Below are 15214 nucleotides of genomic sequence, written 5' to 3'. Positions count from 1 at the left end.
TGACAAAATTGTTTTTACTGTAGTTGTTTAAATTAATGCAAATACTACAAATTAATGCATATGCAAGAGACTTGATTTAAAATTGAAAAAAAAAATCTTGCCAACCTCAAACTTTTTAACGGTAGTGTAACCCGCATGCTGACAGGTTTGTCTAACCATAAGAGCACATTGGACTTCTAGTTAGGTTAGAAACCAATAAAATCTATAGTAGTTTCAATAGAGAGTGTAAATCTTTCTAGTTTTGGACAGCTTATACATATCAACTAGCTAATGATACTTGCTTATAATATACTGTCTTGTACAGTTTTCCATTAAATCTCAGTTTTGTTTTGCTTTATTGTCAACATTTGTACACTTATAAGTATAATTGTTTAAATATCTTTCATTCCAAGAGTTGTTACCTGACATACAAATGAAAATCATTATCCAGTAATTACCAACGACTGCAAAAATCATTGTATTTGATTGGTCAAATGCTGTGGGGACCCTGTTAATGAGAGATCCTGCAGGCGTACAGTATCTCCAGTTAATAACTGATTGTGTGGATTTATGAGCAAGCAGCTATCATAAGCATTAGTGCTGATGAACTCATAATCTCAAATAAGAGCTTTAATCTAAATAAGCATGGCAGCAGCCGGAGTGTTGCCAGGAGTGCACGTGCTACAGTTACAGTGTGTGTGAAATATGCTAAGCGTACCCTTCCTGCTTGAGTGGGTGTGCTGGGTTCAGCTGATTTCCATGCTTTATTCCACTCACACAGTGTCACATTATAACCCAACAGTTTGAATACAGAAAACAAGGGAGGATCACATGCATGTGTGTTTCTTGTCAAGTATTTTTGTAATTACAGATCGATTTTATTGCAGCATTTATGTTGGGCATCAGCAGAGTTTAGTTTTGTGACATTTAGATAATGGAGTTCTACGCCAAGACTTAATAACACTAATACACAAACAAAACAATCAAAAATAATTCACAAGAGTCCAAGCCAGATGCCTGGTTAAGACACAGTGTAAGTATTTATAAATAAATATGCTGAAAATAGCAGGTTTTCTTCTATATGCAGGCTTTTAATATAAATATGTAATAATATTGTGAAGTATTATTACAATTTAAAATTTATTTTTTAGCGTATTTTAAAAGAGTTGCTGCTTAATATTTTTGTAAAAACTGATTCTTTGATCAATTAAAAAGTTCAAATATTTTATAGAAATCTTTTGTGACATTGCAATTGTCTTTATTGACACTTTTGATCATTTTAAAGCATCCTTGTTGAAAAAAGTATTCATTTATATTCATAATTATATAAATTTCAATTCAATTCTTAAAAAACATTCTCAAAAGAAATATTCTGCAATAAGCTTAAAATCATCCTCTCCTGCAGTCACTGTCAGCCTTCATTGTCACAAGACTAAAATCCTCAGCTCACATCTGCAAGCACAAGCACACACTCAGTGCAGGTGTGTATCTGTCTGGAGGATGGAAGCTGTTATTTACACTAACTGGGTCAGTGGGAAAATCTAGAGCATGACATCTGGACACTGACACTCACAATCTAGCGTGTATGTGTTTTAGGGAAAAATAATGTAGACTGTTTTAATAGTGCTTAAAATAAAGCAGGATGATGTAGTTCAGTGATGTTATTAATTAAAATCATACTGCTAATATTACAGTCAAATAAGATTTTACTAAAGCATAGATGATTTAGTTTTGAAGAAAATGAGTAAAAGCCCATTTTATTTCACAAAAAGAAGATAGTTTAAAATGGTCAAACAAAAGATATGGTATTAAATGGAGACAAAAAGATTTGGACACTTTCTACAGTAGATGTCAAGCATTAGTGTAATTTCATGATTAATGTGATGAACCACACTTGTGTGAACGCTTGGCTTGTGCATACACTTAATTTTTTTAACAAAATGCTTTATTTAGCAAGGATGCATTAGACTGTTCAAAAATGACAGTAAAGATTTATAATATTTCAAAAGATTTATTTTTCAAAAACTGATTTAAATCTATTCATCAAAGAATGCTGAAAAAAATAATCAAATAAGTTTCCATAAAATTATCAAGCAGCACAACTGTTTTAACATTGATAAATCAGTATAGACTAGAGTATTGACTGCTGAAAATCAACTTTGCCATCACTGGAATAAATTAAATTAAATTTTTAAATATATTCAAATATAAAACAGTTATTTTAAATTGTAATAATTTTAAAATATTCGTGTTTTACTAATAAATAAATAAACAAAAAACCTGCCCACAACGTTTTGGTAGTGTACATCGTCTAAAAATCAGTCTGGGATCAGTTGTTTAAATGACATTTAAGATGAGTAAATATCATTTGTGCACAGATTCCACTTGTGCAATGACATTCATATTTGGACACGTGTCCAAATAAACTCTGTGTTTGAGAAAGTTGCAAGGTTTAGTTTCCTTCTTTCTGACCGGACAGACTGTCTCCAGAAACACTATGACAGAAGCCCTCCTCTCACTCACCCTTTTCTCTTTCACTTTATCTCTCTATTCCAATACATCTGCCCCTCACCCACCCTACATCTTCTACGTCTCTCGCTCTCTGTCTCTCTTCCCCACTGTGGGAGTGAAGTGTAATCCATGTGGATTATCATAGTGGGGAGGGCAAACTGAGTGTGTGAGCGTATCTGCTTCTGTTTCACTTCCTCCCAGCTGCGTTGAACATAAGATGAGGGTGAGACAATCCGAAAGACAGGTGGAACTGCAAAAGTTGCCAGCTGGCCAGTCAGTCTTCAGTCAGGACTCTTAGAGGGTTCATATCAACTCTGAGGAAGAAAGAGCATGATGAAGAGAATGATGAAAGGATGAGATGCAAGCATCAAGTGGGGATGATCAGGAATGGGGAGAAGAGAGCCAGATGTCATTATTTCAGAAGAACATTCTGGGAGGTTTTCTGTGCCACCCAAAAACATACTTTTGAAGCTTCCGGAGTGTCTTTTGGGCTCAATTTGATATCAAGACCAGACAGGGATTACCGCACAAGGTCTGTTTTCAGGAGCTGGAGATCGTACACGCTGCTGTTTTATGCACGTGGCAGGGGTTGATGGGTAGGATGAGGAGCATCACACTGCTCTGGGTGCTGTTTTCAAGTTGGACCATCCAAACACAAGCTCAGATGAGGATATCACCTGAAACGTGAGTTCAGTTCATCTCTGCATGAGCTTAGCTGTCTCAACATGCCAGCAACCCCATGAATACAAAATCTGCACGATGTAAGAGAGACCTTTATTGCTAAGTTCAACATAAATATTTCACACTTGCACTCTACCCTCAGCCATTTATAGATTAACTACTAATAGCACTCCTTTGATTCCTTGCGCAGAACTACAGTATTTCTCCAAATCTCATCTTAATGCTTGCAGGTCATGACCTGCACACCTCCTGTCACCCCTTGTATAAAGCCAAAAGACTGTAAGCCAAAGCTTAACCTCCACTGGCAACATTCACTCAAAATCCACACACACAGCCTGTTTGAACAGACTTTTTGGTCTCTCTGAGAGCTAATGTAGTTCCTGAAAGTCAAACTACGGAAGTCTTAATAAGCTTAAAATCTTTAGCGGTCAGAAAATAGTGACCCTGTGTTTTCGTTAACAACGGTTTCCCTCATCATTAATTAATGACGGCAGCCTGAAATCCTCCACTTTGAGAGCCACCACTGATCTTAAAAGAAACTGCATACTGCTGCTGATATCAAGAATCTCCCTGGCATAACTGACCCTATGGAATTTATATGTTTGTTTATTTTTAATTGTGTTTTTAGTCCATATCTGCTAACATATAGATACAATTTATTGTTTTTGAAAGATGTTTGTTTTGCTCATCAAGGCTGCATTTTTTTTTTATCAAAATCTGGTAAAATTGTAACAGTCAAATATTATTACAATTAAAATAACAGTTTAAATATGGTTTAAATAAGTCTAATTTACTATATTTTAAAATTTCATTTATTCCAAATTTTCTCTAGAATGAAAATGTCTCTCCCCCAAACATTTCATTTCCTGAAATATTAGTTTTTTGATATGAACTTCTTGTTTATAGATCTATCTTAAAAGTAATCTCATGCTCACATTCTGTTGTCTACCGGGCTATGATATTGCTTAAATAAAATGTAAGGAAGATGTAATGCTAATGCTTTTTGTTTGTGTTCTGAACAGGGTTCAACAGTGGGCCGATGCCTTTGGAAAACAGCTTTTGGCCTTGTCAAACAGATACTCAGGCGCTCAACTCTTACAGAAGGTTTGTCTATTGAAAATCGGACTTTACCCCCTCAATTCAATCCGAACAAAGCAATCAGGGATATTTCTGATATTGTCTGATAATCTGCAGCTTTATCTGTAAATCACTACGTTAGCAATGTGTCTAACTGCTGGTAAATGTCAGATGCAGCTGTGTCCAGTTATCTGGAATCTGTTTGAATTTCACAACATTCTAATTAACATTACTTTATACGGTTAACCACAGCCTACAAGCAGCCCATCTGCCTACCAGAGAGTCATACAACGACCAGTTTATATCTGACCTGAATATGTGGGCGTGCTTTACCTTAAGGGCCTTTATTAGTGCAGCACAACAGCAGGATGTGCCTGAACAGTGAGGCAGGAAGAGGATTAACCTTCCAAGACTGCTGCATCTCCTCCTCCCTCTATTCTTTTCTCTCTTTTTTCCCCCTTTTGTTTTTGTGTCTCTAATCTAAGCTCAGAATAAAGCCTGGAACTCTTACAGTGTTGTGTGGAGGTGGATTATCCCTGTCTGACCTCCTGTTTCCTCCTGGCCTACGGGCAAAGAGCAGGACTCATTGCTTTGGACACAGATCGAGATTCTGCTGTCATTGGCCTTTGATACTGAACAATGATCTAGAACTCGGCCTTTGCTTTTGCGGCTATCAGAGTGATTTGCTGTTTGTTATTTTCTGAATACTGACTTCAACAGCACATATAAAGCTTTTGTCCTTCATTTAGAATTACACAAATGGAATGTTTGTGAATTGCTGTGATGCTTATCACAGTTCCTCAGTAGTTACAGATTCATGCTTTTTTTCTTTTTTGTTATTGCCTGTTGTAAAGTGACCTTGAGTTCGTAGAAAGGTGCTTTATAAAATAAAATGTATATTATTATTATTTAAATCTGCCAAGCTTTGTCTGTTTTTAGGAGTAATTATTATAGGCTAACCCTCTAGTCTATAATAATTATAATAAAACTAAAAAAGACTATGGCATGTTGTCCTTTTATTTAATTAAATGTACAGTATATGTGTCTGTGTGTAGAAATATAAAGATGTGGAGCCCATAGTCAAGATGCGGGAAGTGGATGGTTTAAAGATGGTGAAGGAATTTGCTGAAGAAATGGAGAACATGCTGGGCAGAAAGATGAAATCAGTCAAGGTCAGAGATATCAGTATTTTGTCATGATGCTCTAGTAATAAAATGATAAAATTCATACTATCAAAATAATTATTTGTTATGGAATTCTTTTTTGTGTGGGTTTTATATAGAGAATGGCAGAGACAGTAGAGGATGCAGATTTTTATCATGAACATAATGCAACATTAGAGGTGAGCTCTCTATCCATTCTTCCACCCCCTCAATCTTCTATTCATCTCTCAATCTATATTCAAATGTGCTTGTTCTTCTGCAGTTTGACTACTACAATTCCATGATGATTAACACATTGAATGAGGATGGGAGCTATGTGGCTCTGGGGGGAGAATTTCCTCTGGAGGAGAATGAACACTTCAACAAACTGCCTGTCAGTACCCAGCAAAGCGTCATACAAGTGCCCACCAATGTCTATAACAAAGGTGAGACGCAGAAATGAAACTGTATTTTCATCCCTAATTAGAAAAAGATCAAGCAAATCTTTCTCTGTTTCTCAGATCCTGATATTCTGAACGGGGTGTTTATGTCAGAAGCGCTGAATGACATATTTACTAGTAACTTTGTGAAAGACCCGACTCTAACCTGGCAGTACTTCGGCAGTTCAACAGGATTTTTCAGACTTTACCCTGGTAATCATCACACAACAGCCTCGCTCCTTTAAATGCACCATTGCAGATTACGGCATGAAAGCACAGTGATTATTCTTACTAACATATAAGACAAAAATGACAGTGTTTGAACATGCATTTCTGCTCATTCAGACACAGGACAGCGAGTCTGATTGACATAGAATTACTGGTGTGATTAATGGTGACAGTGACTCAGGCTCTTCTCTCTGCCTCTCTCATTCATCATCATGTCATCACACTATTGACACAGTAACAAAACCAATAAACTCAGGCTTTCCAGATCTTACACACATATGAACACAGAAATCCTTCCCTCTCTCATGGAGAGGAGACTGTAATCATATTCATTTATACACTCTTTAAGGTATCAAGTGGACACCTGATGAAAATGGAGTTGTCACTTTCGATGCCAGGAATCGCAACTGGTGAGTCTTAGAATCTTTCTATCCAAAAATATATATATAATTATTAAATATTAATAAAAATAATAATTAATCTGACACAGCATTTAAAAAATGTGACGGTCATGGTAGTATAAGTTCAAAACAGCGACAAACGTTGGATTACTGATTGTGATAGAAGTCTTTCACCTCTATTAACTATCGAGAACTCAAGGAGACATCAAGATTAGTGACTTGGCTGCAGTCCAGGGTCAAGGAGCAGAAGGACTGATCTCAGTGAAAGATTTTAATCTGGATTCCTTTCCGTGACTGACAATTGCATCTGCCCAGTTTCCTCAAACACCTTCTGCCAGGACTAATGTTATTACAGCTAATGCACGCAATCTCTTTAGCAGTAACGAACGCGGAGTACAAACCTTTTGTCTTGTGTTACGTTCCTATATCTGAACAGCTAGAGTGATCACTGTGGTGCGCTTATGAAATTTGAGTAGTTCTGTTACATTATTAAATTACATAAATAAACACAAGTAAGCTCATTAAAAATGTGTATACCAGGCTACTGCTGTTTTAGTCTCTCTGTCACCTTCTTATTGTGATCTCATTACTTCCTTCTCTCAGAACATTACGTAGATGAGATTTCACACGCTGTTATCCGGTTGAGGAATTATTACTGTGAAAGGTCTCGCGTGTTTGTCAATGGCCATGTGAGCTAGTATTATTTATATACTATTTTAGCATTCATTCATATTTTGAATTAGCTTTTATTTTTATGTTTAGAGTTTTTATTTTAATTTTAGTTTTGGTAATTTTGTTATTTTATTCAAATACCTCTATTTAGCTTTCATTTATTTTTTCATTTATTTATTTTCATTTTCTTTATTGCCAGCTTAGGTTTTTCATCTAATATTTATCTTTTAATTCAGATTTATTTTACTAAAATTAAACTATTTTTAATGGTTGCAGTTAACAAAACTGATCTGATCTTGTAAGCATTTCAAAAAGCCCTTAAAAAAGATTTCCATCATTTTTTTTCTCCTTCTCAGGTACATCCAGGCTGCCACGTCTCCCAAAGATATTATCATTGCTGTGGACATTAGCGGTAGTATGAAGGGTTTGAGGCTCACCATTGCTAAACACACCATCAACACCATTCTAGACACACTTGGCGAAAATGACTTTGTCAACGTCATTGCGGTAAGAACAGAAATCCTCTACACTGTGTCCTAACCAGACATGATCAGATCAAGTGGCAAGTTCCTCTATGTAAATCTGGGTTATTATCTTAAATAACACCTAATATTTTCTGTCTTTCTAGTACAGTGATTACGTCCGGTATGTAGAGCCCTGTTTTAAAGGCACACTAGTACAGGCCGACCTGGATAACCGTGAGGTAACATTTTCTTCACTTGCACAGAGTAGGGAATTCAGCTGCCATATGAGATTTTAATATTTTCGCCATCCTATTTATTTCTAGCACTTCAAACTTTTGGTGGAGGAGTTGCAAGTGAAAGGTGAAGGAAAGGTGAAGAAAGCCATAAAAGAGTCCTTCAAGATTCTCAACGAGGTGTGTTAGTGTTTGAGTGAAGGAATGTATATCCATATGGAAATGTTGATATATCAAAAGTTTGTGTGTGTGTGTGTGTAGGCAGCAGCAGAAGGCAGGGGGAGTTTATGTAACCAGGCAATCATGTTGATCACTGATGGAGCCATGGAAGATTTCCAGCAGGTGTTTGAAGAGTTCAACTGGCCAGAACGCAAGGTACCAAACGCACACAAACACACACTATGGATACTCGCTTTACCTGTGTGCATATAACACAATGATAACACAATACGCTCTCAAACAGGTGCGTGTGTTCACATATCTGATTGGACGAGAGTTAACATTTGCTGACAATGTCAAATGGATTGCTTGCAACAATAAAGGTGAGATCTACCTTAATTAAACCTGAGCATTGTGGGAGACTACCTGAGCTAGTGAGGTCTATTATCTGTACAGAAAATGTGCACACTTTGTACAGTATTTATGATGCATGACTTTATTTCCAGTGTTTCCTACACAGCCTTTTCTAAGCACCATAGTTTCATTTTCCATTCATTTTTAGGGATGAACGAAAAAAAAAAAAAATATATATATATATATATATATATTTTTTTTTTTTTCAGTTTTCGTTTTGATTTTACAAGTTTTCTTATTTGCTTTTGTCATTTTCATTTTTTTTTTTTGGGTGGGTGGTGGTGGGTATAGGTCACTATATTTCTATATTGTGTTAATTAATTCCTTTTCCCAAATTTTTAGTACCTCATTTCTGTTTCCAAGGCAACATTTCAAATTTTTAAGTTCAGTTTATTAAAAGTTTAATTATTTTTATTAAAGTTTAATATAGCCTCTATTTTACTTTATTTCAATTACCTTTCTTTTTTAATTTAGTTTTAGTTAACAATAACAATGCTGATTACTAAAGGCGGTTTGACAGACCTGTGCAAAATTATATTGACAATAGAAATTTCCATGACTTTTTAGATTTGATTAATTTCCCTGCCTTCTTCAAGCCTGGAAATGACAATGTAACTAAATCTTGATATTTCCCTTTCCACAATCTGTTCTAACAGAATTATAATTACATTTTGTGACAGCTATGCCCTCTACTGGTAACAGATACATCAATCAATTACATTTTCTCATTACTGCTGTTTTTGTGTACTTGTAATTAGGTTACTACACTCATATCTCTACTCTGGCGGATGTACAGGAGAATGTGATGGAATATCTTCATGTGTTGAGCAGGCCAATGGTCATCAACCATGATCATGACATCATTTGGACAGAGGCTTACATGGACAGTGTGGTGAGCTGCTTACCTTTTCTCCTTCAATCTTTCCTTTTGAACATGTTAGTACTGTACACAAAAGGTGATGTTTCATACTGTCCCAAAACTGCATATTGATCATTTTGCCTTCATTAATTTTGAACCTCTCATCTTCTTGATTTCTTTCCTGAGAGTGATCTCATTATGTCTGTTACTTCATTATGTCTGTCATCCCATTCCAGCTACCCAATACAGCAGAGGTAAACTCTTTCGTTCTGCGCAGTAGATCAAAAATGATCCTGTATGCCTTAATGCAGTAGTTCACGTTTTCTTGTCATTTAGTTCCTAAACGTTCCTTGTTAGATACAATTTAGTCGTAATAAGAAGTTCTGATGCCTGTGAAGGTTTTAATTTAATCGAATGTCTAGTAGATTTTCAGTCAAAAACAAAACGAATTCTCACAAATTCCATTTACAGGTCTAGATGTAACATGTTGTTTAGTGAATCCTTTAGGAATGCATTTTTTAAAAGGGTCATATGATGCTGCTAAAAAGAACATTATTTTGTGTATTTGGTGTAATGAAATGTGTTTATGCGGTTTAAGGTTCAAAAAACACATTATTTTCCACATACTGTACATTATTGTTTCTCCTCTATGCCCCGCCTTTCTGAAATCATCGGTCTGAAAAAGCGAGGTGTGCTCTGATTGGCCAGCTATCCAGTGTGTTGTGATTGGCCGAATACCTTAAGCATGACGGAAATGTTACGCTCCTCACCATACTGTGATGATACCCTGTCAGGCCGGAACGATGATTCAAAAACATGAAACCCCATTATAAACGAGGCATTCGTTGCATCCAGTGGGGACATAATTATGGATTATAATGACTTATACTGTCTTTTTACGCATTTTTTTCGCTTTCACAACGAATCACACAGTGCCTTCACGACATGGCGGTGGCGGCAACAACAGTACTACAGCGAGGATAAAAGTTACGCCTTCTTTCTTTGCGTGAACATTTGGGCGGCGTTATGCAAATCTTCCCACATAGTGAGGTAGACGTGTGGGGGCGTGTTAGAATGAGCCGTTTTAGGTAGGCATGGTTGACTCTTAACTTTTATAAAGAATATCTCTTTGGATTTGAGACTTTAGTCTTTGCAATTTTACAGATCTTCTTTATGCACCAAGAGCTTGTAACACTCCAAAGAGAAAGGAAAATTTGAAATCGCATCATATGACCCCTTTAATTAATTTATTTCTTTATTTTTTGCTAAAGACAGTGTATTCTAGGTGATTAACAAGTCTTACATTTAATGTGATATGCAGGTTTTAGACTAAATTATTTTCACAAAAGTGCTACACATATTTTCATTGATTATGGGATTTAAATGTGTTACATGGAGCTGAGAGGGCAAATTTGAATTCGTAAGATTTTGACTTTTTTTTGAAGATTTGAATTCTGTGGAAATCTGGAGATCTTTGGAATTCTGTGGGTGTAAATTTTGAAGATGACTACACTGCCCTACAAAAGGCAAGAGACAGTAACTACACTACTTGAAAATCAGGTCTCTTAGACTATGATCTGTCTTGTGACAGATGGGTTTGACTCCACTGTTTGGCTCCACACACTCAGAAAATTGCTATTAATTCAATAAGAAACTCTGAAGCCATTTTCTCAGTTTCAGTGTTGGTGTAGTTACTGTATTTTGCCATTTGGTAGAACAATAAGAAATTGATTCCACCTACCAGAGAAGCACCTGCTCTTAATGGATGTGTTTTATGGACTTGTTCAGCTTGCTGTCCACTTCACAGGCCTGGCTGGGATTTACCATTAATTCAGTCTATGTCGTCTCTCTCTTCCTCTCTCTCTCTCTCTCGTCTTTCAGCTTTTTAACACACAGGCTGAGAGTTTGCTGTTGATGACCTCTGTGGCCATGCCTGTGTTCAGCAAGAAAGAAGAAACGGCGAGTTGCCAAAAAACAAACTTAAAATCTTCAGCTCTCCCAACCTGCCTAATATACCATTAGAGAAAAGTGTGGCTCCACACACACACATAATCTCTTTCATACAGTTGTATCATGTAATTCAGTCTCATTCAACAAGGAGGGCAGAAGAATTAGTAACGTGTAAAAATGAAATACATAATTAAAATTATATATTACATAAGGACATTATAGTTGTCATGATAAAATGACTTAAACGGCTAACTGAATGATTAAAAAAAAATCTCTCATAACACTGAAAAACACAACTTCCTGGCGTACCGCTGTAAATTGCAGAAAGGGAACTGAACGACTCAGTTTTAGCGAAGCGAATCACCGGGATGACTTAAAATGCTCACAGCTTAAGTTTTTACATGTTAATGTGGCGTTCTTCCAGTTAAACTACATTGGGAGTTCGTGATATTGGGATCTTGGATCATGTACAGTGTACACTACTGGAAGCTCGTCACATCCGTTTTAAACTCATCCCTTATAAAACGTAAACTCTCATATGATATAATCCAACGAAAATATTAAACATATAATATACAACACTCTTAACATGTTTGACATATATATACCGCTACAATATTAAAGTATAAGCTGACTTTTGTACCTAAAAAGTGTGATGTAAAGGCTTGTAAATAACAACACGCTAACGCGGCGTTTCCTCAGTAACAGCTTTCTCGCGACTGACTCGCGCGGCAACACGCTTATATAACCAGCCAGAACTAATCAATAGCTGATATGTGATCTTGAACCACAAAACCAGTCATAAGTGTCAAACTAAGATTTTTATACCATCTGAAAGCTGAATAAATATGTTTTCCGTTGATGTACTGTATGGTTTGTTAGGACAGTACAATATTTGGCCGAGATACAACTATTTGAAAATCTTTTTGAGGGTGCAACATTTTTTGTTGTTGAGAAAATCGCCTTTAAAGTTGTCCAAATGAAGTCCAATGCATATTATTAATCAAAAATTAAGGTTTGATATATTTAGAATAGGACATTTACAAAATATCTTCATGGCACGATCTTTACTTAATATCCTAATGATTTTTAAAAGAATAAATCATAAAAGAAAAGAAACATCGATCATTTTGACCCATGCAACGTATCCTTGGCTATTGCAACAAATATACCCGTGCTATGACTGGTTTTGTGGTCCAGGGTCACAAATGTCCTTGACAAGTGTTATTAATATTTAAATATTTTCCGGTTTTTTTTATCATTTACACATGTAAAACTTTAAAAACAGTTCAATTTGAATAGTTTCTTTTAAAATAAACTCAAAAATATATTTCAAGTTTTTGAGATTGTGGTGGTCAAATTAAAATTTCGAGATTTCTTATTGTTCATATTTCTAAATGAGCTCTTTCTTGTCTGTAGTTGTCTCATGGGATCCTCCTTGGTGTGGTTGGCACGGATGTCCCTTTGAAAGAGCTCATGAGATTGGCTCCTCGATACAAGGTGCCTTCATAATGTCTTCAGTCCTCTGTTTACACTAACACTAGTCACATCTAATATCTTTTCATTGATAAGGCAGGCTGTATCCATGGAGATTATTGCATACAGAGTGACAATTGCTGATTCACCCTCAAGTTGTTCCAAACATGAATGATTTTCTTTCTTCTGTTGAACACAAAAGAAGATATTTGGTAGCCAGTAGTTGACAGTAGACATTGACTTTTATAGTATTTTATTTTATTTACCATACTGTGGAAGTCAATGGCTACCAGCAAATGTTTATTTGTGCTCAACATAAGAAATTCATACAGGTTTGGAATAACTTAAGGGTGAGTAAATGAGGATAGAAATTAAATTTTTGCATGAACTGTGTAAGCAACAAACACAATATAAATACTCTGTTCAAACAGTGGAACAGAGTTAAACAATTAGTTGCACATGTAAATCATCTCATATCTTTGTACCTTTTATTCTCTGTATACATCATAACCATTTTGTTCTGTAATTAAACAGTTTGATCTGAATGATGATTGATGATATCCGCAGTTGAGTTCTGTTCTGTCTGTTCTTCAGGTGATGAAAGACTTCTGCAGCAGACTCTGTTTGACGCAGTGGTCACAGCTCCTATGGAAGCCTACTGGACCGCACTGATGCTCAATGCCTCCGGGTAAAACTTCCCACCCACGCACACAGCATCACAGACAAGTTTCATTAGTCAAATACATGCTCGGCCGTGACCTTTCTCATTCTTCTACTGGCCTCCGTCGTGTGCAGTATTGATGGGGGTGTGGAGACGGCGTTCCTGGGCACACGCTCTGGCCTCATGAGAATGATCAGATATGTCGGCGCAGAGAAACGTGTGGCGAAGTGAGTACCTTAAATCAAGAGCTCCTGCTGTCTGCGTCACGACTCAACCGCATAGACAGCATCTGCATTGTCATAGGTTTTCTTAAGGCCACCCACTCCCACAGCACTTCATTTAACTTTCATCAGTATGCAATCTAAAATACACCCAACACTGGAAATATAAAGAGGAACAGGCAGTAAAACAGAACATATATATTAAACTATATTAATATACAATCAATGTACTGTAAATAAAGCATTGACCAAGTAGTTCCATCTAAATACTATACTATATATATATTATATAAGTATGTACAATACTGTATATATCATCTTACGTACACATACTCTGATATGAATCTCTTTCTTCCCTCAGAAAATTCTTATCTCCACCAGATAAGGAGAATATTTTTACTCTGGACCATTTCCCTGTTTGGTATCGTCGTGCGGCAGAGAATCCATCTGGACGATTTTTGTACTATGTCTCTATAGAGGACAGCACACAAGGTAGCCTGCACCCTGCAATCCACATCATACAGACAATTTTACACCGTTTAGAATATTATGCTCAGTATTTTTTTTTCTCTCCCTGCAGTGGATGGCAGGTTTGTGATTGCTGTCACGTCTGTTACAGTCTCTGTGAACAAAAAGACAGCAGTTGCTGGAGGTACGATTTTCCCTGGTTATTCTTATCTTTAAATTTTTTTTTTCTTCTATATTAGTCTGTGCTGATGAAAAACGGCCCATGAGATGCTATGATCTTTGTCCATTTTAAGAGTGTGTTCGCACATGTGCCCATGTATGGATGTGCAACCATTTATGGAGTTCATGTCTTCATGAACATCTCCTTTCCCAACATGACCTTTGCTTGTGCTATTTCTTCTGTACTCATAAGCCCCTTTCACACATACAGGCTTTACTGGTAATTTACCGTTAAATTACCATTTAGAGACCATGTGTGAACAGACCTTTTCAAAAATACCAGTAAATTCGTTCTGGCAATTTACCGGTATGAGAAGTTGTAACATTACCAGTAAATTGCCGGAATGATGCTGTGTGTAAACGCAGAATATTCTGACGCAGATGAGGCTTTTACTCCGTGCGGTGTAGTTCGGTTTGAAGTCGTCTAATTCGATGTCTCTGGACCAAAAGTGCAGCATGAATGTGAACATTTGACACAAAAATGAAAACATCAACAAAAACACTGACCGCGTATACCATTCCATGTTTACAAACACAACACCGGGAAGCACAGACGTTTGGGTCATTTCTGGTTAATGATGTCACAGAACTGGTCATTTGAAACCAATGTGTGAATGGTGCTTTACCGGTAAAAACACTGAACGCCATTGTCTGTGTGAACAGTGCATTTTTTTATTTACCGGTAAAGTTGTTCCAGTAATTTTACGGCAATTTACTGGTATTACTGTGTGAAAGGGGCTATAAAGACACTCAAAACTGATTACTTGTATTAATGCACTATATAAGGAAAAGATCAGGGGGGAAAAAATCAGGAAGCCACTGCAGTTGGACTATTTCATGCTTTTAAGTGTTAAAAAATGCCCATGTCAAAAATGCATTATACCTCCATAATGGTGTTGTATTATCTACCAGCAGGGGCTAACTAGACTATGCTAATCAGCCAATGCTTGACCCATTGG

The 15214-nt window shown here is 36.4% G+C and overlaps 1 protein-coding gene across 1 annotated transcript in view; it reads left to right on the top strand.

Annotated features, from left to right (window-relative positions):
- Positions 1-2685: 2685 nt before the first annotated feature.
- Positions 2686-15214, top strand: part of LOC107591101 (voltage-dependent calcium channel subunit alpha-2/delta-4-like) — a 46512-nt gene continuing 33983 nt past the window's right edge. The window contains 21 exon segments of the mRNA XM_016280135.1: positions 2686-3174; positions 4194-4275; positions 5304-5420; positions 5531-5590; positions 5674-5836; positions 5912-6043; positions 6408-6468; positions 7488-7638; positions 7760-7834; positions 7919-8008; positions 8090-8203; positions 8292-8370; positions 9160-9293; positions 9497-9514; positions 11142-11219; positions 12630-12710; positions 12787-12841; positions 13281-13374; positions 13482-13574; positions 13930-14112; positions 14114-14220. Of these exon segments, the coding sequence (XP_016135621.1) occupies positions 3083-3174; positions 4194-4275; positions 5304-5420; positions 5531-5590; positions 5674-5836; positions 5912-6043; positions 6408-6468; positions 7488-7638; positions 7760-7834; positions 7919-8008; positions 8090-8203; positions 8292-8370; positions 9160-9293; positions 9497-9514; positions 11142-11219; positions 12630-12710; positions 12787-12841; positions 13281-13374; positions 13482-13574; positions 13930-14112; positions 14114-14220 (2059 nt within the window). The 5' untranslated portion in view covers positions 2686-3082.

This window comes from Sinocyclocheilus grahami, unplaced genomic scaffold (genome assembly GCF_001515645.1).
Source record: "Sinocyclocheilus grahami isolate Dianchi unplaced genomic scaffold, SAMN03320097.WGS_v1.1 scaffold8.1, whole genome shotgun sequence".
Lineage (NCBI taxonomy): Eukaryota > Metazoa > Chordata > Actinopteri > Cypriniformes > Cyprinidae > Sinocyclocheilus > Sinocyclocheilus grahami.
This window is presented reverse-complemented; position numbering and strand designations above follow the sequence as displayed.